General features: G+C 41.4%; 4 protein-coding genes across 12 annotated transcripts in view; 2 read left to right on the top strand and 2 right to left on the bottom strand.

Moving 5' to 3' along the window:
- The first annotated feature begins 915 nt into the window (after nucleotides 1-915).
- Nucleotides 916-3,221, top strand: ucn3l (urocortin 3, like). 6 transcript variants are annotated; one of them, XR_006842314.1, is made up of 4 exons: nucleotides 921-1,190; nucleotides 1,620-2,158; nucleotides 2,526-2,577; nucleotides 2,682-3,221. XR_006842314.1 is itself a non-coding variant. In XM_046379756.1 (3 exons), the coding sequence occupies exon 3, from the start codon at nucleotides 1,630-1,632 to the stop codon at nucleotides 2,095-2,097; it is 468 nt and encodes a 155-aa protein (XP_046235712.1). In that variant the 5' UTR covers nucleotides 916-1,026; nucleotides 1,137-1,190; nucleotides 1,620-1,629; the 3' UTR covers nucleotides 2,098-3,221. The 6 variants fall into 6 exon arrangements, 2 of the variants coding, with proteins under 2 accessions (XP_046235712.1, XP_046235711.1); XR_006842313.1 differs by having other exon boundaries at nucleotides 922-1,190; nucleotides 2,523-2,577; XM_046379756.1 differs by having other exon boundaries at nucleotides 916-1,026; nucleotides 1,137-1,190; nucleotides 1,620-3,221.
- Nucleotides 3,222-4,403: 1,182 nt separating this feature from the next.
- copg2 (COPI coat complex subunit gamma 2) lies at nucleotides 4,404-11,819 on the top strand. Its single transcript, XM_046379258.1, has 24 exons — nucleotides 4,404-4,556; nucleotides 5,127-5,179; nucleotides 5,301-5,381; nucleotides 5,495-5,566; nucleotides 5,700-5,779; nucleotides 6,141-6,216; nucleotides 6,377-6,469; nucleotides 6,643-6,729; nucleotides 6,876-7,033; nucleotides 7,173-7,306; nucleotides 7,455-7,522; nucleotides 7,627-7,815; nucleotides 8,190-8,285; nucleotides 8,460-8,703; nucleotides 8,885-8,960; nucleotides 9,060-9,163; nucleotides 9,254-9,379; nucleotides 9,489-9,557; nucleotides 9,678-9,859; nucleotides 10,032-10,161; nucleotides 10,390-10,487; nucleotides 10,603-10,741; nucleotides 10,930-11,028; nucleotides 11,411-11,819. The coding sequence occupies exons 1-24, from the start codon at nucleotides 4,520-4,522 to the stop codon at nucleotides 11,539-11,541; spliced, it is 2,622 nt and encodes an 873-aa protein (XP_046235214.1). The 5' UTR covers nucleotides 4,404-4,519; the 3' UTR covers nucleotides 11,542-11,819.
- mest lies at nucleotides 11,676-18,715 on the bottom strand. Its single transcript, XM_046379259.1, has 12 exons — nucleotides 18,560-18,715; nucleotides 17,963-18,152; nucleotides 17,371-17,450; nucleotides 17,202-17,279; nucleotides 16,941-17,077; nucleotides 16,767-16,825; nucleotides 16,358-16,398; nucleotides 16,164-16,234; nucleotides 15,959-16,060; nucleotides 15,779-15,855; nucleotides 14,545-14,608; nucleotides 11,676-12,428 (listed from the first exon to the last, which is right to left on the bottom strand). Exons 2-12 carry the CDS (start codon nucleotides 18,114-18,116, stop codon nucleotides 12,311-12,313), a joined length of 981 nt encoding a protein of 326 aa, XP_046235215.1. The 5' UTR covers nucleotides 18,117-18,152; nucleotides 18,560-18,715; the 3' UTR covers nucleotides 11,676-12,310.
- Nucleotides 18,716-20,566: 1,851 nt separating this feature from the next.
- Nucleotides 20,567-25,532, bottom strand: part of atp2b1a (ATPase plasma membrane Ca2+ transporting 1a) — a 118,331-nt gene continuing 113,365 nt past the window's right edge. For all 4 annotated transcript variants that reach the window (XM_046379390.1, XM_046379391.1, XM_046379392.1 and 1 more), the window contains one exon: nucleotides 20,567-23,872. In XM_046379390.1, the coding sequence (XP_046235346.1) occupies nucleotides 23,498-23,872 (375 nt within the window). In that variant the 3' untranslated portion in view covers nucleotides 20,567-23,497. The remainder of the gene's footprint in view (nucleotides 23,873-25,532) is intronic.

Raw genomic sequence — 25,532 nt, 5'->3', positions numbered from 1 at the left:
ACTTGACTTCTTACCTTCTAGAAAAGGGCTGCACAGCATCTGGACCCAAATCTATTTATTCCAGCTTTTCATTGTTTATATCTGCAGACTCATTGGACTGCAGAATTGGCTCAATGCAAAGTGAGAAGCTAGAGGACAAAAACAAGGCAATGCCTTTCTGAGGAGCATAAACACCAGCCAAATCCATTCGGTCCTAAAGTTGTTATGAAGTTATTATAAGATTAATTATCCATTAATAAAGCCAACTGACAATTATTTTTTGGGTTTTTTCTCCAGCTGACTGAATAAATGTTTTGTCGAGTAAATGCCAGAAATAAATAAAAAAATCTTGTTTTATCATTGCAAAGCACAAATACATTTAGTTTTAGTTTAGTTGACAAAGCAAATGCAGCAAATGTTTGATATTTTTTGCATTTAAATACAATTCGCCGAATGTAAAAATTGTTGAGAGCTGATTGATCAGGCTGATGCATCATTTCATAGAGAAACAAGTCATTAGACTTCAGTACGACACTGGCTCAAAATGAAGAGTTTTGTGTTTTATATGCTGGAGGTTTAGGAGACTGACAGATGGAGCAGTCGGTAGTCCAAGAAGATCAAACTGTCACTGGTCCTGAACTGGTTTATCTGAAAAGATCCACCTGCAAAAGCTTTCTTTAATTCTTTGTAGGGTAATCTGTTAATTTAAGTAGGACTACAGTACAAACCATTACACCATGTTCTGGGTGAATACCGCAGGGTGTCATGTAATTCCTGATAATGGAAAGATAATGAAAATTCTTTGACTGCCTGGAAAAAAAAAGTTGTTCTTTGTATCTGTGGTCGTGATGTCTCATGTTCACCGACAGGAGGTCACGTTTACCAACTTTTTTAAATTTACCACTACATCACTGCATCACAACCAATGATGTGCTTCACGGAGAACCAAAATGTCAGCGGGATGACGTGTTTGCTGGCGTAAGGCTGCAGTCTGATGGCTCCTACTAAATGAATGCAGTGGGAATGGACGAGCAAGACACACTGCTGGTCAGAGAGTGCGCGCAGCTGACCTCCGCACACACTTCATCACTTCATCGGGATTTCTTATCAGATTTCCACTTGTGAGGACTTGTGTCTGATTTTTTTTTCTTTTGCAGAGATACGTGTTGGTTGACCCGTCTCACTGTCTTCTTTATTGAAGGACACGAGCGGTAAGTTGTGCGAAATTCATTGCCCACATAGTCTATTTGTGATCCAATTTCACTGTGGTCCAACACAGACTTTAAATGTCACCGTGCAAAAGACTTTCTGAAGACACCCGCTGAAGTTACTGTCAAGCTGTCGATCTTAAAACATAATCTCAGAGTCCCAAAACAATATTTTAATAACAGAAGGGAGTCATAAAAGCTTGGAGGGGATTCAATTCATGCATGAAATACACGGAAAAGAGTTTAATATTTTGCGAGGGCTGTGTTGAGACTAATCCCTCTTTTAACTTTATTCATTGTCAATCCGTTTTTGGTCACTTACCTTCAGTTTAACCCACTTGTTCACACTAAAATATCTTGTCAAGATGGACATGTTTAAGACTAAATGAAGCATTTGTCTTATTTGTCCCTTTTCTTCTGTGTTGGTCCCAGAGGACACAGCATGCTGTCGTCCCTGAAGACCCTGCTGCTGCTCTCGGTCCTGTGCACACCGACCTCCAGCCTGTGCCTCCGCCTCTCCCAGTCCCGCTTCGACCTCCTGTGCGACGACCAGATGGCAGTCAGGGTTCGGAACGACGAAAACGAGCCGGGTTACTCTCCCGTGGACGACTGGGGGTCCTTCCTGCAGTCCGCGGAGTATCTCTCCTCCTCCACCTCCTCTTCTGCTGAGTCCAGCCGGGAAAAAAGGACTTCAAGTCCCGCGAACTACCGCTTCATGAGCCGGACGAAGCTCAGAGGGCAGATGCTCCGCAACAGCAGCAAAGGGGACCGCAGGAGCAGGCTGACCCTGTCCCTGGACGTCCCCACCAACATCATGAACGTCCTGTTCGATGTGGCCAAGGCTAAAAACCTGCGCGCCAAGGCGGCCGAGAACGCACGCCTGCTGGCTCAGATTGGACGGAGAAAGTGAACAAGTGGGACAACTTGGACTGAACAGCCATGACCAGTGTTGGCCTCCACCTTGCTCAAATGTAATGAATTACTTCTTATTCAGTTTGACAGTAACAGTGTTGATGTGTTTTCCAAGGGAAGAGTGTTTCCACTCACGTTACAGATAAAAGATTTCTAATATAGTTTAGTTCCTCCCATGTAAAAGCTGTCTCTTAGGATATTCTGTGCTCCAATGACAACACCAGAAAAACCTCCATGAGGGAGAATAAATGTGACCTAATCAAAATTTTGTAACTAAAAGTTGGTGTTTCTTGAATTTGGTTGATAACTCCAGCAAAACTGAGACAGTAGTGACCAGTCCATAGTCTTTATGTCACAGTTTGTGTTAAAACCATGCCTTTGTGGTGAGAATAATCCATGTCTTTCTTATGCATTATCTTCTAGCAGCAGCCACTATCTTAGAGCAAGGCAGACTAAAGTCAACAGCAATAAGGACAAGGTTGTTTTACCTGCATCAAGATGATTTCGGGCAAGAAAACACAGTCATGTTTTGCATTGGAAAAAGGTAAAATTGTCTCACACTTTGGCTTTGACTCCTTCCAGATCTGAAAAGAAGATCTGAAGACGTGCAGATGTTTTTAAGTTTTGCTTTCAACATGGACATAAGCTGCAGTGAAGCAGGACTCCTCTCAGTAAAGATGCTTAGTTTTTTTATTTTTCAGCGAAATGAATGTTTAATTTGGTTAGTTAGCCCCAGAGTCATCAAATTTTTAATCATGGGCTAAAACAAGGAGAAGAGAAAAGCAGTTGTGATTTTTAAGTCTTACATCCTTCATGAAAGACCAATGAAATGTTTTGTAATTCTGTTGCATAATCACAACATTAGATTTGATGTGTTGATGTTTTTTTTTTCTTCTTTGCTGCTTCATTTATTTATCTACTAAGAGGTTTGCTTTTCAGACGTTTACATGGGAGCTGATGATTTGTCAACACAACACAACACTGGCACTGAAATACTGTACAAGCCAACTGCAAAATTCTGAAATACAGTAAAATGCAAATGCATGGGAATGTATGTGTTCATCAGATGTCTGTTATTTTTATACTCAAAATAAAGGATTATTTTTCCTCAAATAAAGCAGATGGAACTACATACATTTGTCTTTTTTATCTTCAGCACAGAAATGCTATACAGTTTGGGTTTTTTTATATATATATATGCAACTGGACAATTGTATCCATAAAATATCACAACTGGTTTATTATTTCTGTACACTAGAGCCTGACTGAAACATCTGCTTGTCCAGAAAAGGTTATGGTAGCTAGGTAGTAAAAAACAAAAATAAGTTTATGTGACGTGTTTACCAAAATCAAAAAGTATACTGAGAACATCAGTTGAGCTCTACTACTGCTCACTATGATCTAGACATTTACCAAAGATATTCTTTGGAAAGGGCTCTGTCACCATGATCATACATCAGTTTGATTTTAGTTAGTGTAATGAAGTCGTGTGAAAAGTCAGCAGCTAAATGCTATTTAATGTTATCAGTAGAGGAGAAGTGTGTTTATTCCAAAAGGCTAAATAACTTTATCTGGGGTCAAGTGGTTCACTAGATGAGGTTCAAGACATCGTGCAGTGTCGACATCTAGTGGCCATTTGAAATAAAAACACCACAGGTTGTGAGTCAACTCTGCAGGTGTTCATCCCATATCCGTCTGAAAATTTTAATGTCAATGAGCTCGTCCTTCTTTTTCATATACTTGGAATTTTGTCCAGGTCCAATGCTTTTTTCTCGTCTTTTTTCGTCAGAGGATGGTGGAAAGTAACTGCTTAAGTAATGCATTTAAGTGCAGTTCTTAGGTACTTTACATTATCACTTTACATTAGAGTATTTCTACCTTGACTTTACTACAGTTCCAAAGGTAGTGTTTGCCAGAGTATAGGGTTGAATTTCATGCTAGCAGCACGAGAAAGTGGGTGGGGTCTTAATAAATTTATCCTTATGAAATGAGGTTGAACATTAAGCATTACATGAAATTTTGTGTCTTATTAAAGGACGCCAAGAATAACACTGATGACCTTATCCCCATGAACGCATTCGTTCAATGCCATAAACTGAAAGCATGAAACAAATAGAATCTCTGCAGTTTCAGTATCACCTTTAGAGAAAATAAGATCGTTGTTCTCAGAGCCAAATCCTAATCTTAAAATTTCAATGAAGAGTAGAAGTCATTCATTATTTTTTCGTGAATTGTTGTACTATAAACTCGTTAGCAGCGCCCCCTTTCGGATTGACGTGAAACGTTTCTGACGTATGTTCCGTTGACGTGGCCGTTTCAACAGGAAGATATTTTTCATTTCGGCTACGTGGAAGTAGCTTCTCTTATGATCGAGGTTGAGAGCATCTATTGCCCTCGTCCGTCAACTTCATTCCAATAAAATGATTAAAAAGTTTGATAAGAAGGACGAGGAGTCTGGTAAGATCCGATAGTTGTTACAGTGGATAGAGACATCGCTGGAAAAATGAAAATTGTGTTTTACGTTTGACACCGTTGAAGCTAATAGGGGCTAGCCTGTTACAGTTAGTCGACTGGCTAAAGTTAGCAATAGCTGTCACGATGAATTAACCTGGTCGTTAACGGTGGCCTGCATGTTATTTGTGTTGGTATACGTGTAGAAGGCCTTTAGAGTCACTTATAACTCAATTGGCAATTGCATTAACATTTTTTCTTTTATTTGCTGCCACAATAATGCCAGTACCTGCGCTGTTGAACGTTAGCATTGTAAGCTAGGGTAGTGTCAGCTGGATGTTGTGATGTTAGTTTTGCACTTAATAGACGTGTCCTCCCTGAACATGAGATCGAAATAGAGATGGATGAATCTTGTTGCACTGATGTCTTGATTTAAACAAGATCTGTCTGCAAAGTTACATGCGTGTTTTTAGTTGGCTGACGTCAACTTTACGTGTGTTACCTTTGGAAGTTCAGTAAAGGTACATGACAAGATTTAAATGCACACACGTCTGACCCTACCGTTTTGACATTTAGGAAGTGGGTCGAACCCTTTCCAGCATCTGGAGAAGAGTGCCGTGTTGCAGGAGGTAAAGTTGCATTTGAGCTTATGTCAAAAATATCCTGCATTTCTGTGAGACGAAAAGTAGGAGCCAGGAAAACAATATCCTAAACCCTGCAATGAAATAAGATTTTTGTTTTTGCTGACAGGCGCGCATCTTCAATGAGACTCCTATCAACCCAAGAAGATGCCTCCACATTCTCACGAAGATTATCTACCTCCTCAACCAGGTAAAAAGTTGTTTGACAAAGACCTAAAGTAACCCTTTATTAGTATTTGTCAGATGGGTGTCTGTACGCTGTAACATCTTAACTCTCTCACTCTGATGTCTTTGTTCATGTAGGGAGAGCATTTTGGGACCACAGAGGCCACGGAGGCCTTCTTTGCGATGACCAGGCTCTTTCAGTCTAATGATGTAAGATATTATCAGTTCATTCAATGGGTGAATGGGTTAGATACTCCATTCTCTTTTAGCTCAAACTGCATGGCATTAGTGTAGAGTTCAAGTTGAGGTATTGTAAACATATGGTCCCTTTTTTCTCTCCCAGCAAACCCTAAGGAGGATGTGTTACCTGACCATCAAAGAGATGGCCAACATCTCTGAGGATGTCATCATTGTCACTAGCAGGTTTGTACCATGCTGTTCGCTGACTTTGAGTATCATGTTTAGGAAAATACTGATATCTCTCCCAGGATGCATCTCTTCTTGGCTGAGTAGATGTACCTCTCTAACAGTTTGTCTAGAGTTTTTGTTTACATTTATGTTTTAAGGCAGCTGTTCATCATCCACTAACACCAGGATATATTAAGTCACTGATCTGCATGGACAAAATTAGATTTTCCTCATGTTGTTATAAACTCTGCAACATTACATGGGTATAAAACAACTAGACTAAACATCTTCACATCCAACACCCACCAGCTTGTCATCGCTCTTTTTCTTTTGAGGTCACAGTGTCTTTAATTATACCTTGTGTGGTGTTTTACAGCCTGACCAAAGACATGACGGGAAAGGAAGATGTATACCGAGGACCTGCTATCAGAGCCCTCTGCAGGATTACAGATGTGAGTGCTGCTTCATTCTGTTTTCTTCGTTGTCCTGTCTCCCCCTCTTATCCTCGGTTTTTTCATCTCACGCAACACAGAAAACTGTCTGTATATATCATTTAATTCCTGTAATTAAAAAACAGAAGGATTGTTTGACTGTCCCCTGTCTTTTCCGTAGACCACCATGCTGCAGGCCATTGAGCGATACATGAAGCAGGCTATTGTTGACAAGGTGCCCAGCGTGTCCAGCTCAGCCCTGGTGTCCTCTCTGGTAAATAAACAGCACAATTTCATCTTTCATTTAATAAATTTTTTAAGTTGGGTCTGGTTTTCAGAGTTTATTCTCCTGATATTTTGTAATTCAGTATAATTGATATTAAGTTGTGTAATTGGTTATCATATCATTGCTGATGGGTGAAATCCTTTCTGTTTATGTGTGTTCAGCACATGGTGAAGATGAGCTACGATGTGGTGAAGCGCTGGGTCAATGAAGCCCAGGAGGCTGCTTCCAGTGACAACATCATGGTCCAGGTGATTAGCACAGACATGCATGAAGACTTTGAGATTCATGTTATTTTGAACCATCTTTTGCATGTGTAGAGGAGTTGCTCCACTGGAGACATACAAAAAAAACCCTTTAATTTCAAGTTGTTGTTTGTGTGTGTCTCATCTTCCAGTACCATGCCCTGGGCCTGCTGTATCACCTCAGGAAGAACGACCGTCTTGCCGTCACCAAGATGCTCAATAAGTTCACCAAGTCTGGTCTCAAGTCTCCCTTTGCCTACTGCATGCTCATCAGGATCGCCAGCAAACTGCTGGATGAGACAGAGGGAGGGTGAGCAGACCCGCAGCACTCTGAAGCTCTAGAAGAGACACATAAGGACATTCGGGCACATAGCACAGCTTATCTGTCTGTTATCATCTGTGGTATCTCAGGTTGTTTTCAGTCTTGTCTTCTGTCTTTGTGTTCTCAGTCACGACAGCCCCTTGTTTGACTTCATCGAGAGCTGCCTGAGGAACAAGAATGAGATGGTGGTGTATGAGGCTGCCTCTGCCATTGTTCATATGCCCAACTGTACTGCCAGGGAGCTGGCCCCTGCTGTTTCTGGTTAGCAGTTTACTCACACCTCATTTGTGTTTCGTTTCCATCTGTGTTACTGACTGAAAGAACAGAATGACATTATGTTTAAGGTACTGTACTGTGAAATGAACCACCATTTATGATTCTCATTGTAAATGTGTTTGTCTTCCTGCAGTCCTGCAGCTCTTCTGCAGCTCTCCCAAAGCAGCTTTGAGATACGCTGCAGTCAGGACCCTCAATAAGGTACAGCTTCCCTCTTAATTTCCTCTCAACGTGTCTTGTCTTATTATGTTTGAATGAGTGTAACTGGGAATAAACTGCACTGAAATTTCCTTTGTGTCTCCCAGGTGGCCATGAAACATCCGTCCGCCGTGACCGCGTGCAACTTGGACTTGGAGAACCTGATCACCGACTCGAACCGCAGCATTGCCACGCTGGCCATCACCACGCTGCTGAAGACTGGCAGTGAGAGCAGCGTGGACCGACTCATGAAACAGATCTCCTCATTTGTTTCTGAGATCTCAGACGAGTTCAAGGTCAGACACTTCTGTCGTCATTTAATTTCACTGGTACACGTGTTGTTACTCTGATAAACAATGTTTTCTGTTTTAAATCAGAAAAAAAACATCAAATACACTTTGAATGAGGACAGAAATTTAGTTGCAAATGCATCAGTACATCAGTAACAGGGGAGCCATTGTCCTGTGCCTGAATGTTGTGCTGGCATTATAAGAGAATACTTGTTGAAAGTGTGGGATTGTGTCATGATTGTGCCAGATTGTGTCAACTTTTATGTGACCAGAAAAGATTAATTTCCATTTGTGGCTTTGTCTCCTTTTTCTTTTTTTTTTTTTTTTTTAAATCCCCTTATTTTATTCTATTTTCTGTCCCTGATGTTTGTTTACTCCAGGTGGTGGTGGTGCAGGCCATCAGTGCTCTGTGCCAGAAGTATCCCAGGAAGCACAGCGTCATGATGAACTTCTTGTCCAACATGCTCAGGGATGATGTAAGCTGATCATAGGTCTCTTAGGTCTTTGCCTTACAGAGCAGCTTCCTTATCAAAGTCTTACGTCAAAGTGTTGTGATTATCATTATGTATTTCTGAACTTTAGTGCATATTGCAGTGGCGTTTATGTTCTAATTTGAGCACAAAACTCATAGCGGCCATGTCTCCCTGCAGGGTGGTTTTGAGTACAAGCGGGCAATCGTGGATTGCATCATCAGCATCATTGAGGAGAACCCAGAGAGCAAAGAGACGGGCTTGGCCCACCTGTGCGAGTTCATCGAGGACTGCGAGCACACGGTCCTCGCCACGAAGATCCTGCACCTGCTGGGCAAAGAGGGCCCACGCACACCCCAGCCTTCCAAGTACATCCGCTTCATCTTCAACCGAGTGGTGCTGGAGAGCGAGGCTGTTCGTGCAGGTGAGATCGAATGGGATACTGGGCTGCTTTTTAAGCTGTTACACTTAGTACATCTCAACCTTTGATGAATCCAGAGGGTGATCTCTACCATCTGAGCGTCTACATCAGCACTGCTCTTACTGGGATTAGTTTTAAGGCATTTCTAACCAGTTGAAACATTTGTTTCCTCCTCCAACCTCAGCTGCAGTCAGTGCTTTGGCTAAATTTGGAGCTCAGAATGATGATCTGCTGCCGAGCGTTCTGGTTCTCATGCAGAGGTACTCGTTTATTTTCTTTTTTCTCATGTGACTGCGTATGCCTGCGTTTCGTTTGAATATGTAAAGTACTGTGACTTTAACACGTGTCTGTATTTGTAGGTGCATGATGGACAGTGATGATGAAGTGCGCGACAGAGCTACTTTCTACATGAACGTGCTGCAGCAGAAGCAGAAGGCTCTTAATGCTGCCTACATCTTCAATGGTGAAGAAACACACACACACTCGGAGAGTTTGTGGGTGCTTGTCAAAAATGTCAGGTGTTAACGTTTCCCCTTCTATCTGTTACTCTCAGGACTGTCTGTTTCCATCCCCGGCCTGGAGAAATCCCTGCACCAGTACACTCTGGACCCCTCGGAGAAACCTTTTGACATGAAGTCTGTCCCTCTGGCCACCACTCCTATCACAGAACAGAAGACAGGTACAACCACTTAGCTGTTTATTAGTCTGCACTCTTTACTTTTATACTCAACTGTCACGATCAGGAATCAGATAGTTAAATGTCTGTTAATGTTGTTTTTTCTTCCCAGAAATTGCCCCTGTTGCCACCAGCAAATTACCAGAAAAGCTGGCTCCATCACGCCAGGATATTTATCAGGGTAAGATTCTTAATGGTGTTTCTCATCAGATTCAAGATGAGAATGATGCAGTTAGGCAGTTCTCCATACCTGACGGAGTTAATAAAACACCGGTCTTGTCTTCCTTTTCTTTGTTGACAGAACAACTGGCAGCCATCCCAGAGTTTCAGGGTCTCGGCCCACTCTTCAAGTCCTCCGAGCCGGTGCAGCTGACGGAGGCGGAGACGGAATATGTGGTGCGCTGCATCAAACACACATTCGCCAGGCACATGGTGTTCCAGTTCGACTGCACAAACACTCTGAATGACCAGCTGCTGCAGAAGGTACCAGCTGAGAGGCGATTTGTAGCAGGGATTTTGCTTCGTGATCTTTTTTGTTTTATCAACTTGGATTTTTTCTGCAGATTCTAGAAATGTTGACCACAAGGATTTTAGTCGTTAAATTAAAACGTGGCAACAGATTTGAGTGAATGTATCCCGTGACTGTTTGTGTCAGGTCGTAGTGCAGATGGAGCCATCTGAGGCCTATGAGGTGATACACTACGTCCCGGCCCCCAGCCTCCCCTACAGTCAGCCTGGTTCCTCCTACACGCTGATCCGCCTGCCTGATGACGACCCCACAGCTGGTAGGAACAGTGGGGATATTATTGGGACAGTAAAAATGGCTTGAAAGGATTCAGTTATTCAGCAGCCTAAATGTGAAGGCCTTGAACATGTAGCACAAGCTTCTGAGCAGCAAATAGTGAGCAGCACAAGGTCCAAAACAGCTTCTGAGCAGCAAATAGTGAGCAGCACTGATTGTTTGAAAGAAGATTTAAGACAGCTAGGTTAATATGTGTCACATCTGTCCACAGTGTCTTGTACATTTAGTTGTACTATGAAGTACCTGGTCAGAGACTGCGACCCCAACACAGGAGAGCCTGACGATGACGGTTACGATGATGAATATGTGGTACGTTTCAACAGCACATCACAGCGTCCGTCCATTATCTGTCGTGTCCCTCTCTTCTTCTCTCCTCACCATTCAATCTTCTTGTTTTTGTCTGCCACTGTGCTCTTGGTTTCAGCTGGAGGATTTGGAGGTGACAGTTGCCGACCACATCCAGAAAGTTTTGAAACCAAACTTTGGAGCAGCTTGGGAAGAAGTGGGAGATGAATTTGAGAAGGAAGAGACGTTCGCTCTGGCATCTGTACGGACTCTAGAGGGTACGCAGAAGCCAGAAGTTAGGGCTGAAATCAGGAATGCATTTATTCAAAATTAAAAGATCAAAGTGGAAGCACATAATTCACTAATGGTTCACAAAACTACTCCCAGATATGCATACAGTATGTTAAGCAATGTTTAGTTTTTGCAGTAATATAATATGTGACTAATCAGTGGTTTTCTTGTACAGAGGCTGTGGGTAACATCATCAGCTTCCTGGGAATGCAGCCATGTGAGCGGTCAGACAAAGTTCCTGAAAACAAGAACTCTCATGTCCTCTTCCTCGCTGGTGGGTGTTGGATGTGAAGATGTTTAGTCTAGTTGTTTTATACCCATGTAATCTATTGAAAGTTTGTCCTGTATGCAAGGTAAAGTTGTATCCCATGTAAATTTTTAACATGATTTTGGAAACCAAATTCCAATTTGGATTTTAGCAGATTCCAGGTTAAGTAGAATTTTGTATGGACTTCATTGGACAGTAGTGAAATAATATGGATTTTATCGTTTATCTTCATAATTAATTAAATACCTTTCTATAAATGATACTCATTCATACATTCATACATTCTTAATCTGGATTGTATATTGTAGTACCTCAATAATTGACATGCCTGGTAAATTAAGGTTCTGACAGGTGTGGTTTGATTGGTTCTCCCTCCCTCTGCTCTCAGGTGTGTTTCGAGGAGGTCATGACGTGCTGGTTCGCGCTCGCCTGGCGCTTGCTGACGGCGTCACCATGCAGGTGACGGTTCGCAGCAGCGAAGAGACAGTCGTTGATGTGATCCTGGCGTCTGTCGGCTAAAGGGCTCGCCATGCAGCCTCGTGCCAACGCAACCACGAGACATTTTCATCTGTCTGAGACATCACTTAGTTCTTCTCCACAGCTCTAACATTTAATGTATACTGATATTGTATGTGATTATTATACTACCAACAGCCAACCCAAAAAAACAAATGTTTTATTACAATATTAATGGAAAAGTGTTTCTTCACTGTTTCTTTACACTGTCTGCTGGTCCTCGTTTTTCGTCACAGTAAGAATATTCTTCTGTCAAATCTTCAATAAATTCTATCAAAGTACATCACTGTTTATTCATCCAGTTTTTAAACACTTTCTTTTTTTTTTACAAAACTAATTTTATTTGAAGAAAAGCTGACATTTAGTTTTTTTCATTAACATCAAGAGAAATGTAGAAAATCATATCAAAATTCACTGAGAGTGCAGCACATTGCAGGACTCGACCAACTGAAAATGAATAACAGCATCCCACAGATGAATTCAATAATCACACGACATCATGCTTCCTCTGAGTGTTCAAAATTAACACCTTCACCTTCAGATTAGTTGCAATGAGTACAATTAATCATGCTTCTAGCTCCGATTTTGTCTCCTAATGCCAGTAATTGACATTTCAGGAGTTGATGCTGGTAAATTAGCCCATCATTCATGATTAACTTTCAAACTGATGCTTTCCTTCTGCTTACGATCATCAGGAAAGGTCATTTATCACTTTGAAGAGCCTAACAGCTTGTACAGGTTCTTGAACACAGCTGGTGCATTTGGTTTCCCTTCAGAAGGAATGAATAAAATTGAAGTATGCATTCAGGAAGCCAGTGGGATCTTCCAGCTGAGGGTAGTGACTGATGTGTTCGTCCAGAATGGTGACTGTTGACCTCTGGACCAGCTTCCTACGAGAGTGAGATACATATTCAAGATAAATGAGACCATGCTACACATAAGAGGAAGATTTGGAATCAAACTGTGTTATGTCACGTGTTCAGTATGAAATTACAAATTATATTGCAGCAGTTTGTACTAGAAACAATACTCATAACATTTCATTGTTATGGATCTGAACTAGAGGAAAACACTCTGCGTGAATGTGAAAATGCATTTAAACACAAACTTGGGTATTGCAATATTTTTCTTCCATTCACAATAAATAAATACCAAACCCTCTTTCTGACTAGATTCTATAAGATGAAGAAAAGATGGCTTCAATACTGAGTTTCTTGGTGGCACAGAGGAAAAGTGAGTTGTTGTTTTTTTTTTCTTTTCTGGAGGTTCTGGAGGTCACTGGTTCAAATCCAGGCTGGAGCTTTTTCATGTACTGCAGCATTCCTTCATTCAACAAGTTGCAAAAACAAAATATAAAATTTGTCCCTGACTTCATATTTCAATGACACATAGAAAAAAGGTGTTTCCCACAGTTGCTTACTGTGGTCTTGAGGAAAGGTCACCAACTTCTTCTTTTAGAGGTTGTTGGTTCAAATCCAGCCTGTAACATGTTTTGTATGCTGCAGCAAATACAACATTTAGGCCATCTTCCTGACTACATGATTCTATTACACAAAGCAAAGTCAACATTGCAGCAGTGTCCTCTATGGCCTAGAGGATAGGGTATTGGGCTCTTATTCAAGAGGTCATTAGTTCAAATCCCAGCTGAAACCTGTTTATTTTTTTCCCATTTGTCTCTTTCAACACTCACTACGTGACTCTATGAGATGAAACTAAGTTAAACTCACTTCAGCGTCCTCTGTGGTCTAGCGGAAAGAAACTTGACCTTGTGTACCAGAGATTGTTGGTTCAACCCCAACCCAGAACACTTTTGTATGCTGCAGCAAATACAAGATTTAGTCCATCTTCCCAACTACATGGTTCTATTACACAAAGAAAAGTCAACGTTACAACACCGTCCTCTGTGGCCTGGAGGATAGAGCATTGGGCTCTTGTTCAAGAGGTCGTTGGTTCAAATCCAAGCTAAGACCTGTTTGTTTTTTCCTGTTTGTCCCCTTGAACGCTCACTGCTGAATTCATGAGAGCAAACAAAGCTAAAGCAAGTGTGAAAGATGGTGGTGGAGCGGAAAGACAATACGCCTCTCATGCATGAAGCTGACGGTTCAAGACTGAGTCCCTGTGGAGGGACTAAAAGATGAACGAGATTCCCAATTGAACATAAAACTAAGGAGGGCGGAAAACAGAAAAGGCTGATACCCTTGAGGAAGGACCCCAAAAACAAATGAACGAGATTCCCAGTTGCACGTGATGGCAAAACAATGGGTGAGCAAATGAATCACAGAAAGCAGACCAGGCAAACAGAACGAACGAGATTCCCAAAGATGGTGGCAAACCAAAACAGGTGGTCGGGCAAAGATAAGACAAGGAAGCAAGGGGTGCAAATGAGCTCAGAGGAGGGTAAGGAAGAAGAAATTTGATTTCCTTTTTTTTCCTGTAGGGGAAAAATGCCTTTTTTTTGAAAAAAATCACCAAAATCTAAGAACAACCTCCACCAGGACTTGAACCCACAATCCTCTGAACACTAACCCCTTTCTTTACCCCTGCACCATCTCCTCCACACTTTGATAAGGGTTTCAGGCCATTTTGACAGAAGAGAGGGGATGGGTATTTATAAAAAAAAAAAAATAAATAAAAAAAATGAATAAATAAAAAAAAATAAAATAAAATAAAATAAAATAAATTACAACATAAACTCATCTACAAATGTGTATACGCATTTTCTTTCACATAACACTTATTTTATACCACCATTATTTCATTTTTGAGTGACCTTCTTTTCCCTAAGTTACATCCATGGACATCAAATCACAAATTCTTAGTTAAACAACACTCTTTGTGAAGGCTCTTTTCATAAAATCTGCAGCAAGTTGTCCAGCTCAACTTTGCTATTCCTAAAATAAAAAGAGTTAACATAATCTCTAAAACTACCCTTACAATCTCTTCTCATTAAGTGAGTATTCAATGTAATCTGATCAGGGTTTAAGAATGAGAGAAGGGGACACTCACTGGTAAAGACGGATGAACTGGGGATGAGGGTTGACTGGGTCCAGGGGTCCGTAGATCATGTGCACTGAAAGACAAGGAGGGATGACAAGATGGAGGGAGGAACACTGAGAAATGGAGGAGCAAAACAAAAGGGAGGTGTCGAAGGACGGCGGCTCATTTTAAAATTGACAATACCAACCAGGAGTATTAGAAATGAAACACTCACTCTCCTTTTAGCTCTGTTTTGGTGTACACTAACACCAATGAGGAATATCTGGCTCGTTAGCTGCTGAAGCGCTCCACTGTGTTCACCAGCTGGTTGTTAAATTTGTCTGTCTGCTGCCGGGCAGGTGGTGTTCAGTGGTATTCAGAGCTTGAGAGCGAGTCAAAACATTAAAGTAACAATGCAGAAAAACTAAGACATGATAAAACTACATGATGTGAACCGCGAGTCGGGTGATAATTATCTGTGGGTTTATCGCCATGTCATCATCTCACCTTCTGCTAATACAAAAACACTGATTATAGTAGCTTTAAGTACTCATTACTATGTTTACCTTTTCTTTCTCTTCTCCATTTCATTTTTGCAAATGACTGACTATGCAATATAAACATCATAAATTCACATATGAACTCTTGCACTTCAGTATATGCAAGAGGCTACAAGCAGGTATACTATTTACAGTTTTGACTAACTCAATTTAGCTTGTTAGCATGCTAATTATAGCTAAAGTAAGGGAATGTCATTAGTTTTTCAGTTATCTGGTCATATTGGATTAATTGAAATTCTGACTTGATGATGGCGCCTGAGTAAGATTATGGGATCAGCAAAGTCTTTAGGATTTATCCTCTCGGAACCATGAATCTACATAATTTCATTCGTCCCATAGTTGTGGAGATCTTTCAATCTGGACCAAAGTGTCGGACCATTCATTTGTGTGACGCAGAATTCTACATTATTATCTTAACCGCCTGACCCTTCAGTCTTTCGCATTTACTCAGTGATAAAGTGATTCAGAGGAAACCCTGGCTAAAGCCTGTTCGCTCACTTCCCCCCTCCTGAGCTCAAGACCACAGATGGACTACCAGGCTTCTCCCCGCAGGCCTAAGCAGCTTAGCATCAGTGGCTCTATGACCGAGGCAGTGGAGTTAAATACACTTTAAGGAAGTGTTTGGCAATTACAGAACTTCCTCCCTCTGATTTGTTAACACACACACACACACACCACAATACCTGATACAACTGTGAACTCACGTGGAACGAAGGTGGAGGTGAGTGCGCCCACCCATCGATCTCTGTGTTTTAGTCTCTGGTTGATGAACTGCAAAATACTGAGAGAGGCAGAAAACAAAAAATCAAAAAGAGGTGAACAGCAACAAAGATAATTAAGCTCAAAGCATGCAAACACACAGGGACACACACACACACACACACCTGTCCATAACTAAATTGCCATCGTTGTAGCGTATACCCGTCCACATGTCCCAGAACTCGGCGTCTGTGGGCTGCGTGTACGGACCAAACACGTCTCCAATCCTACCAGTTAAACGGAAAACAATGTCAACAATGAAAAAGAGTATTCACAAATATACAAACTGGTTTCCATCTCCGATTCGGAAGGGCGCTCTGGTTCTCTTACCCCTTTTGGAAGATCATATAGTTGGTGAGACGTGTCAGAATTGGAGCCAGAAAACTGGAGTCCTTCAGAATCTTTTAGAAACAAAACAACCCGAAATCCAGCACGACATCATCAGCTTTTAATAATCTTATGCTGCACGCTACATAATTCCACATGAGCTGAAACGTCGGATGAAGAAAACAAAGGTGACTCACCATCTGCAGCAGCCGCGGGTGATGTGTTTCTGGGAATAATCCTGTTGGAAATAAAAGTGTCAGCACTGTCTGTCTGCGACATTCACAACACAGCAATCAGATTTGGGCAAAGTGACAGAACCAACTCAAACATTCTGACGTGAGGCTGCAAAAAGTAGAAAGAGAAGTATTCAAATGGCTTGTTTTGTCTGTGCAAAAGTACAAAAACACCAAAGACGAGCAATTTACAATCATATTAAAAGCAGAAAACCCTCACAATTGAGAGATTAGATCCAAAAAATGTATGAGTTTGGCTTAAATAATTAAAGATCAAAAATGCTGTCAATAATCATTTTTGGTACTAAATTAATAAACAGTATTTCTAATTCAAATCTGAAATCACGACCAAAGAACACAGACTGCACTGTACCTCCATTAGAAAGGCACAGGCTGTTGAAGGTCAGGTGACCTGTGCGATTTTGGTCACTCCTGGTGTGGTCACAGGACGGTGAAACAACAACACAAAAAGGGAGGAGTGGTTAGCAATTTCCTCATTTTACTCTGTTTTGGCACACACTGCTGGCACACACACACACATAAGCACCTGTACAGCAGCTCCAGGGCCACAGTGTCCCCATAGTCATGGGACACCAGATTCACTCGCTGGTTGCTCAGACCCAAGTGAGCCACCAGGGCCTCCACCACACTGGCCTGCTCGAAGATGGAGTACTTGTGCGGTCGCTGGGATGATCAGGCACAGGAGAAAATGAGTTATGGATAAGGAAATAAATCTGTAAAATAAACACAGCTGTCACAGTTATGGATTCCCAGGGGGACATTTTAAAGCGGCACAAATCTGACTCACTGGCTTGTCACTGAAGCCAAAACCCAGGAAGTCCAGCGCGACGACTCGACGGAAGCGCTGGGTGAGTGGCTCCCAGATCTGCATGGAAAAAAAAAAACATAATACAGATTTAGTCTCTGGCTGTTTTATGTAGGAACAGGTAAAAAATAAAAGGGCACGCAATGCATACCTTGCTCCAATCATAGCTGGAGGTGGGGAAGCCATGGAGCAGAATGACAACATCAGAGGTTCCCAAAGCACCGTAAGACTCTGGTTTGAGGAGAACAGAGAATCAAACATATTCATAAGAAAAAGAGGAAATGTGTGGAATGTACTGATGAAAAAGTCTCATTAAACACTTTGATGATAAGTCAAACAGTCTGCGTGACAATTACCCGACAACATTTTAAATAATCAGTTCATGATTTTTTGATTTGCTGCTTTGCAGTGTTTTATAACACAGCAGAAGTCTTGACCTCAGAAACAGCAGCGGAGAAACTGAGCTGTCTTTGGGCTGTCGATCATATCACATGTTCTTCCTTATGTGCAATTTAAAGCCAGCAATCACAAGAGGTCGTTCTGCAGATATAAAAGTCCATGACAACTGATATGATAAGATAGTCTTTACTGTGACTGCACAGTCACCTACACAATGAAACTGAAAACTGGTCGTGACGTGACTGAAACTCTAGAACAGGTGCTAAAAGGATTGAACACGCCACTCAGGCAGCCCATGCAGGTAATTTAACACATTAACCGTGGAGGAGGACAGTTCAAAATACCTCTATAAAAGATCTCCCTGCCCCTGAAGTGGAAGACCTGCCCGGCGCTGTGCCACTTCTGCAGGGCAGGTGACAGCTGAGGGGGCGGGATGTGCAGGTAGACGGCTACCAGGGGGATGCAGATCAAACTCACATGAATCCACCACTCTCTCATCTTGAGCTCAGCGGTGAGGGAGTCTCATTCCTGCCTCTGAGAGATGCAGTCATAAGCCACAATGTCCAGGGGTAGCCCGACAGGTGAGAGATCATGTATGGAGGCGTGTTCAGAGGTGGAAATGAGGCTAACCGCTGCCTCCACCTCCACCTCCACCTCAGTTGTCAACATTAATGCATGACTGTACAATGAGATAAACCAACATGCAGCCGTGTGGGGTCCTCTGACAAGATACAGCTGAGAAAACTGACTGACTTGAATCACTCAAATACACATAAAACGTTGCACTAGCGAGTTAACGTTAGGTTAGCCAAAAATGTAGATGTCAGGTGAAAATACAGCAACTCCCGAGAGCTAACCTCCCTAATAATTCACTATACTGATTTTACTACTACATATGTGTATTTTATCACGTTCGCACGATAGCAGACTGCATTACTTACAAAAATGTTGCGGCCTGTCACTGGCAGACCTTCGCCCAGTGTTTAGACCCGTCAGTGCAGAGTACATTCCTGTGGAGCGGAAAGGAACGACTGTTTGCAGAGAGAAAGAAAGTCGAAGACATCCCACTTAGTTTCTACTTCCCGGTTCCCCAAGGGTTCAGACTGGCGAATCCGAGCAACGTACTGTGGTTGTTGTCACTCGTCGATAGGACGAAACCGAGTGAGACATCTTAATACTAAACGATCTTTTTAGAAAAGGGCGTGAGATAGAGAAGCTGAGAGAAACTTACTGCCCTCTGCTGGACTGGATGTGCAATGGCATACAATCTAATATATTCAGTTTAAATATGCCAAATTATCAATCGATTAATCAATTAGAACATTACTTATACACAAAGATTAATATAAAAAGTAATTTAAAGCCCATGAAAACTAGGTTTAAAAATTCAAGTTTTTCTGGGTCTGGGATGTGGAGTCTGTTCATTCCTGGTTGCGGACTATTTGAAAAGGATTATCCCGCACCCTAAGGTGACAACCCCACGAGAAGTTAAAAAGCTGGACCTCCCCTTCAATCTCAGAGCTGAAAAAGCCTCTGGGTTTCCAGCACTTCAACTACCATGACCCGGGTGACTGAGCACCTACATCGACGATCATCCTGCATATGGTGTGGTTCCAAAATTATGAACACTAATTATTAAGTAATTTTAAGTTCCAGTAAAAGGGTAAAGGTGTTCACTACTCCAGTAAATAGCATAAATCTTAGGACTCGACAATGAGAAATATTGATAGTTTATGTCACAGTTTACAGGCTGAGTTCACTGCGAGGCAATGTGCTGTGTGTTACAGTCGCCACCGTGTGGTGAGGACGAGGCACTGCAGGACTGCACTCAGCGTCAGTCCCTTTTTAATGCCAGGGAATCTGCGGCCAACGCGTTAATTTAGAGCTCTGAACAAACGGTTTGATTGCACGTACTTAGTAGGTGTCCATTATAAGGACATAACATCCTGCAGCCAATCACAATCGAGTAGTCACAATGACCGTGGAACAAATTTATTCCTGACAAAATAAGAGCCAACGGAAACTAAATTTTGAAAAAATTCATTCATTCATTTTCTATACCGCTTATCCGTCAGGGTCGCAGGCACAGGCAGATTTTGTAAAAAATAATACAAACAAACTTGGATTTACTTTAAGGATTTAAAACTTAACTAAAAGGTGTTAATCAATCAAACCTAGAAATGTTATTGAGGTTTCATCGAAATCCTGGGACCTGCTTCAGCTCAGTCATGTTAAACTGAATCCTGCCCACTTCAAACCAGGAAAGAAAGGTTTTCAAGGCTCTGGGAAAATGTAACATGTATGTTTCGCTATTTTCTGATGTTTTATAGACTGTTGGAAATAAATAGGATTTAAGTAAACATATCCTTCTTGAACACAAAATGTAACTGATCATCATTTGCATAGTCAGGACATAAAATTCATATTTTTATGGACAGGTTTTTATTTTTTTCCTTCACGTTTCCACATTTAACAGCTGTAGTGTGTTTGCCTTTTGAACCCCCCATGCAGGAGTTGCAATGCTCTTATGACAGATGTTAGGTGGATCAGCAGTTATTTCCAGATAAAAGTTTTCTTTATAAAGACTGAAAATCTAAAATAGCTTGAGAGGAACATATTACTGAGCCCTCTAGTTTTGCAGTCACCTAACAACCAGATTTTAAAAGATGTGGCATTTCAAGCATTTTCTACATAAACTTCGGACCTAAAATCTAACAAAAATTATTCTAATGTATACACACCGCTATAGTTAATAAGATATATTTGCTTATGTAGGCTATTCGTAGAATGTGAGTTTACACGATATGTAACCATGCCATGGTTGCTATGTTCACTTGCTTGTCGTTACTGCAGTAACGTGTCTCCACTCTGCAGCATCCACATTCAAACATATGACTCCATATGACTCCATAAATACTGCACGGTAAAAGACAAACATGGCCCTGCAGTTAGGCTAAATACATTTTTTATTTTTAAAAACCATACACATTACTCGACAAGTTTCAAATGTAAATCCAATCACGATATCCATTTAAAATGCTCAAGATAAACAGACATGAAGTACTTTTATTTCCAAATGTTAAAAGATAAAAAAATAATAATCCATAAAACAGATGGAAAAACATTCATTCCCATTACAGGAAGAAGCTACAGAACAAACTCCTCATATGGATTCCGTCTTTTCGATTTCTCACTTTGTATGCAATCCTAGCTGCTATTTTGTCATCTGTAAAACAAGGAAAATAAACCATTTCCTCAGAGAGAACATTGTGATTCTAATATCTCCACTTCCTTCCCCTGTCCACGGCCCCTCAGGCGAGGACGGCCAGAGGGAACAATGCGGGAACAACCTGCAGCTTGCTGCCCGAGTCATCCTGTGCGGCTGACAAACACCGTCCCAAACATTGAATTAAGTGTGGTAATACACAAACTAAAAAGAGGCCTGTTCTCTTTCACACCATTTGCACCCTGAGATGAATATTCCAGAACAACACACATTTTAGTGGCCAAACCCCCCGACCCCACCCCCCCACATAACGTTATTGGTGTCAAATCATCCAAAATTGGTTTAGAATGATGAAAGGTATCATCAGTATTCTCATAAAAATACAAAGGTACAATTGTTTAACATGATTTGTATCAAAATTCTTTTTCCCCAAGGAACGCTATGAAATAAAGTACCCTGTGCAGATAGATACCAGTGTATGCCTAGTCTTTATTCTTGAAAAATGCACATGTCCAATTCGTTAGCGTTTCCAGTATATCAGGTGTCAAAAATACTTTACAAACAAATCAAATGCAGCAACATTTATTCTTATGGACAGGGTTGAAGAAGGAAAAAAAAAAGCCATTTTCCTCCTTTATTTTTGATTTTTTTAAAGAGAATTAGGAGGAGTCAAATTAAGTTTTTCCTAAGGCGTGATCTGAAAAGATTGAATGAAATATGAAAATAATTCACTTGCTTTTTAGACAATGTTTTACTATCTAAATACACAAAGTCTGAAGTTAAAAGGTTTCTTTATAGATTCCATTTAAATGAAACACTTTTTCTATGCCTGAGTAAACAAATGTCAATATTGTACATTGGCAGGGGGGGCTAATGTTTTGCTGAAAAAAATAAAAAATAAAAATTAAACGCACCAATTTCGTTTTGTTTTTTTTTTTGTTGTTGTTGTTGTCGTTTTGTTTTTTGTTTTTTTTTCTTTTTTACAAATGATGACCAGGGTCCATATTTATCAAGCACCCACGAAGAGACAAACATAACTGGCCCAGGATTATCAGAATGAGGCTTATTTGGTCCTACGTTTAAGCTGTAGGATTAACAGCTACCTGCAGGTGGCAAATGATGGGACAAAGCATCTCCTAAACTGTTATTGTAGCCAAGGCACATTCACATTTTATCTAAATGAACTAATTATTGAGAATAAACAGTCGCACTGGCTGATTAGCTCGCAATAAAGCTCAAGTTTTAACTCAAGAGGTCATTTAAAAAAAAAAAAAACAGTCATTTTCGTGCTTTTATGAGTTTTAGACCAAACATGCATTAACACCCACAAGTGGAGCTATTTTATTTTCCCACATCGAATAATCTCGATCAGCCTCTTTTGAATGTAACTAGTATTAACCGTAAGAACATTTTTCATTTTACAGTCCAAAGTGTTGCAAAACCACAAAAATCTAAAAGGAGAACTTCTACTTCCTGCCGAATGTGACTGCAGGAGGCTTCATAAGGACCTCATGTCCGACTCTGAGGTAAGACTTTGTTTCCTAGTCCAACTTACAGCATCATCCCGAGATGCTTGCTAAATACGGGCCCAGACGTATACTTAACTCCCTTTGACGAGTGAACCTTTCAACATATGGAAATCCTTGAACACAACATAATGAATGAAAAGAGAATCCAGAACTCCAGAAGGTTTTGTGCACATGAAAACTATTGAAGAAATGGAAGAAGTAAATATTTATAGCAATGTTAGTGGACAGAGGTCCTAATTGTCTTTCCCGTCCCGTCTCCTGTGAAAACACCACACCTCATGGACCTCTTTTCTATACAAGCCTTAGTGTTTATCGGTTTGGCTAGAAGGTTCTACATTTATCTACAAATATATAACAAATAAAACTTGCAGGCAAAAATAGTTAAGTTTCAATAGAAACACCCTTTTTTTCCTGAAAATACAGCAGTATCTGAAATAATCCTCTCATTCATTTTTTATTCTGTCCCAGTTTTCTGCATCATACATCAGGAAGCTCTTTTGCCTACAAACAGAAAAAAAAGTATCTACAAACTTTGTAAACAGACCTGCTTTTTCCAAAAACATAAATAACTCAAAATATTAACAGCCAATGGAGCAGAAATAAGTTTTGAATGAGCAAGGGCCAAAGAGATAAATATACAACACCATTCAGATAAAAGAGAAGCTAAAGGTTCTTTCATAATTCTTACAGACGATCTTCAAGCCAGGAGGAGGACCTCCCCTTCTCTATTAAAATAATAATATTATTAATAATAATAACAACAGTAGAATAATAAAAACAGGTCACTTTCAATCTGAGTTTATAATCACCCCTTGTTTACCGAGAAGAACATGTTACCAAGAAGGGAGGGGGTGGAGAGTCCTCGTGTTGCAGGCGGGGTATTGATAAGAACCAAAAATAAAAGAAGACCAAAGCATCCACACCAAGCCGTACATTCCTCTGAATGTTTGCTGTTCGTTGTGTCCAGCCCAAGCCAAGCTCACACAAGACTCCGCTCCCCTTCTGGCTCTCCACTCCAAGTGTTCGTTCCTTTTCGTCTGAGTTGAGCTCCTCGGTGGCAGGCAGAAAAGTGGTGGTGACGTGTGGAGCCGGGGAGGGGGGGAGTTGGGGGGGGGAGGGTCAGATCAAAGAGAGGTCTCCAGGCTGTGTAGGGGGCTCCCTGGGGCCGAGGGGGTTACTGGTTTGGAGCCCTCGGGGAGGAGGTGATTACTGCTCTCCACAGCGTTATTGTTCTGGTTTGGTGAGGGAGACACTGGCGCAGTTGGGGTGGGCGTGGGTGAAGGCGGGGTGGGCGTGGCATTGCGGGGGCTGGCGGAGTTGCGCTTGGTGGGAGCGTCGTCCTCTGCGTCGGTGTCGTCTATGAGGGGAATATGGGGCTCAGAGTCCTCTATCCGAAATTCGGGGTGGGTCATGAAGTTGTGGATCGATGTTCGCGACTCGGGCTTCTCCAGCCCCTCATAGAGGGAGATGGAGCTGCGGAATGCATTCACCACCCGGATCTGGAGGGAGGGAGAAGGGACAGCGAGTGGGAAAGACATTTAGTCACATTCAGTACTGACGCATGTGCGTTTGGTATTTTAGAACCTGGATGACACCACAGTTAAAAAACAAAAACAAAAAACAACAACAAAGAACACGAGTTTTTATTGGGTCAATAAGAGGTGAGTTTTGGGGGCAAAATATTATCAGTGAGGGGGTAACTCTCAGAGACACGTGCAGGTGAGCGGTTATGCAGAGTTGTACATTTACAACTTGTCTTTACCCTCTGACAGAACTACGTTAGCCTCAAAACCACCGCAAAAGTTCATACTGGCTTAAAGGTGTAAAAAGGAGAATTTCATTTCTGTCTCACTTCCTTTTTCTCTAGGCCACCCTCTGTCCTGTCTATGTGCTTATTCTAGACTACAGAATTCACTGAAATCAAAATGTAAACACTCAAGTAAAAGACTATTTAAAGGGGGAAAACAAATCATGCCAGCAAGTAAAAGCACAAACCAGACTTGAGGCTCAAGTCAAATTGCACTGATGGTCAAGTGTTTCTGAGAGATAGAAACTTTGCATCCGGGGGAGACATGGCTGCCACAAAAGTCTCCCTTTCTCAAAATTCAGGTCCTCACTTCAGTCCCAGGAAGGGTACAACCCAGGGTCAAACCCAGTGCAATATGTGTTTTTTTAATTTACTTATTTATTTATATTTTGTGAGTACAGCAGTTGTTTTTCACAGAGCACTTGGTCGAAAGGCCTGTGTCTGATTAATCAAAATGCAAAAAGGAAACCAAGAGGACAAGAGGAATGCTGTTCTTTAGACAAGAACACATCCAAAAAGGACAGAGGCTGGACACAAGAGTTCACTGTTGTTGGACATGCTTAGAAAGAGTGAGGAGAAGATAAGACAGAAAGAGAGACAGAGAGAGAGAGAGAGAGAGAGAGAGAGAGAAGAGAAGAGAGACAGAGAGGGGTGGTCAGTTATAGCTTATGTTTGTGGAGTAAAAACAAAAAAGCTGCGGCAGCCAAGCATGTCTACAAGCAAGTATACATGTCAAAAACAGCACAAGGAGAAAAAACTCACAAACGAGACCAGAGACTTTGAACCCATGCAGAGCGCGGCGCTACCTTGTGTTCAATGGTAGTAAACCTTTGAGTATAGCCCATGACACATTTCACAGAATCTAAAGAAGAATATGTGGGGAGTCAGTGGTATTCATTGTTTTCAGGCAACACACTGCCATGTGGACACATTCTGCCGACAAGCAAATTGACATACGGAAAAAAAAAAACCCTCTTCTCTGGAGATCCTGAAAGGAAAAGTTGAGTTTAGAAGGGAAGCACCCGCTGGCCCTTAACTGTAACGTCCCAGAGTTTTAAAGGAGTCCCACCTGAGACAGAGACCTAAAAACCATTACTGTAGCATTGCATAATGTTTCAAAATGCCAGGGAAAAAAACACATTACATCTGCTGTTAATGTGTCTGGGAAAGTCCCACATGTTTACATTCAACAGCACAGTCATTTATTCCATCAAGCCCTTTTCTTTTGACATCTGTTAGACATTTAAAATCCACTGCGGGTCCGACGGTGTTTTGCCTGGGAAGATCTGAAAGAGAAAAAGAGGTGTTGTCAAGAGCCACCGCAGTCTCATAACAGCACGGCGAAGAGGGAG

Source organism: Scatophagus argus, chromosome 22, assembly GCF_020382885.2.
Source record: "Scatophagus argus isolate fScaArg1 chromosome 22, fScaArg1.pri, whole genome shotgun sequence".
NCBI lineage: Eukaryota > Metazoa > Chordata > Actinopteri > Scatophagidae > Scatophagus > Scatophagus argus.
This window is presented reverse-complemented; position numbering and strand designations above follow the sequence as displayed.

Coding starts and splice junctions, on each gene's coding strand:
- ucn3l (XM_046379756.1), top strand. CDS start 1,630: ATGCTGTCGTCCCTGAAGACCCTGCTGCTGCTCTCGGTCCTGTGCACA.
- copg2 (XM_046379258.1), top strand. CDS start 4,520: ATGATTAAAAAGTTTGATAAGAAGGACGAGGAGTCTG. Junction 7,034..7,172: donor CTGGATGAGACAGAGGGAGG/GTGAGCAGACCC, acceptor TTGTGTTCTCAG/TCACGACAGCCCCTTGTTTG. Junction 7,816..8,189: donor AGATCTCAGACGAGTTCAAG/GTCAGACACTTC, acceptor TGTTTACTCCAG/GTGGTGGTGGTGCAGGCCAT.
- mest (XM_046379259.1), bottom strand. CDS start 18,116: ATGAGAGAGTGGTGGATTCATGTGAGTTTGATCTGCATCCCCCTGGTA. Junction 17,078..17,201: donor TTGGCTTCAGTGACAAGCCA/GTGAGTCAGATT, acceptor TGATCATCCCAG/CGACCGCACAAGTACTCCAT. Junction 16,061..16,163: donor TATATGATCTTCCAAAAGGG/GTAAGAGAACCA, acceptor TTTAACTGGTAG/GATTGGAGACGTGTTTGGTC.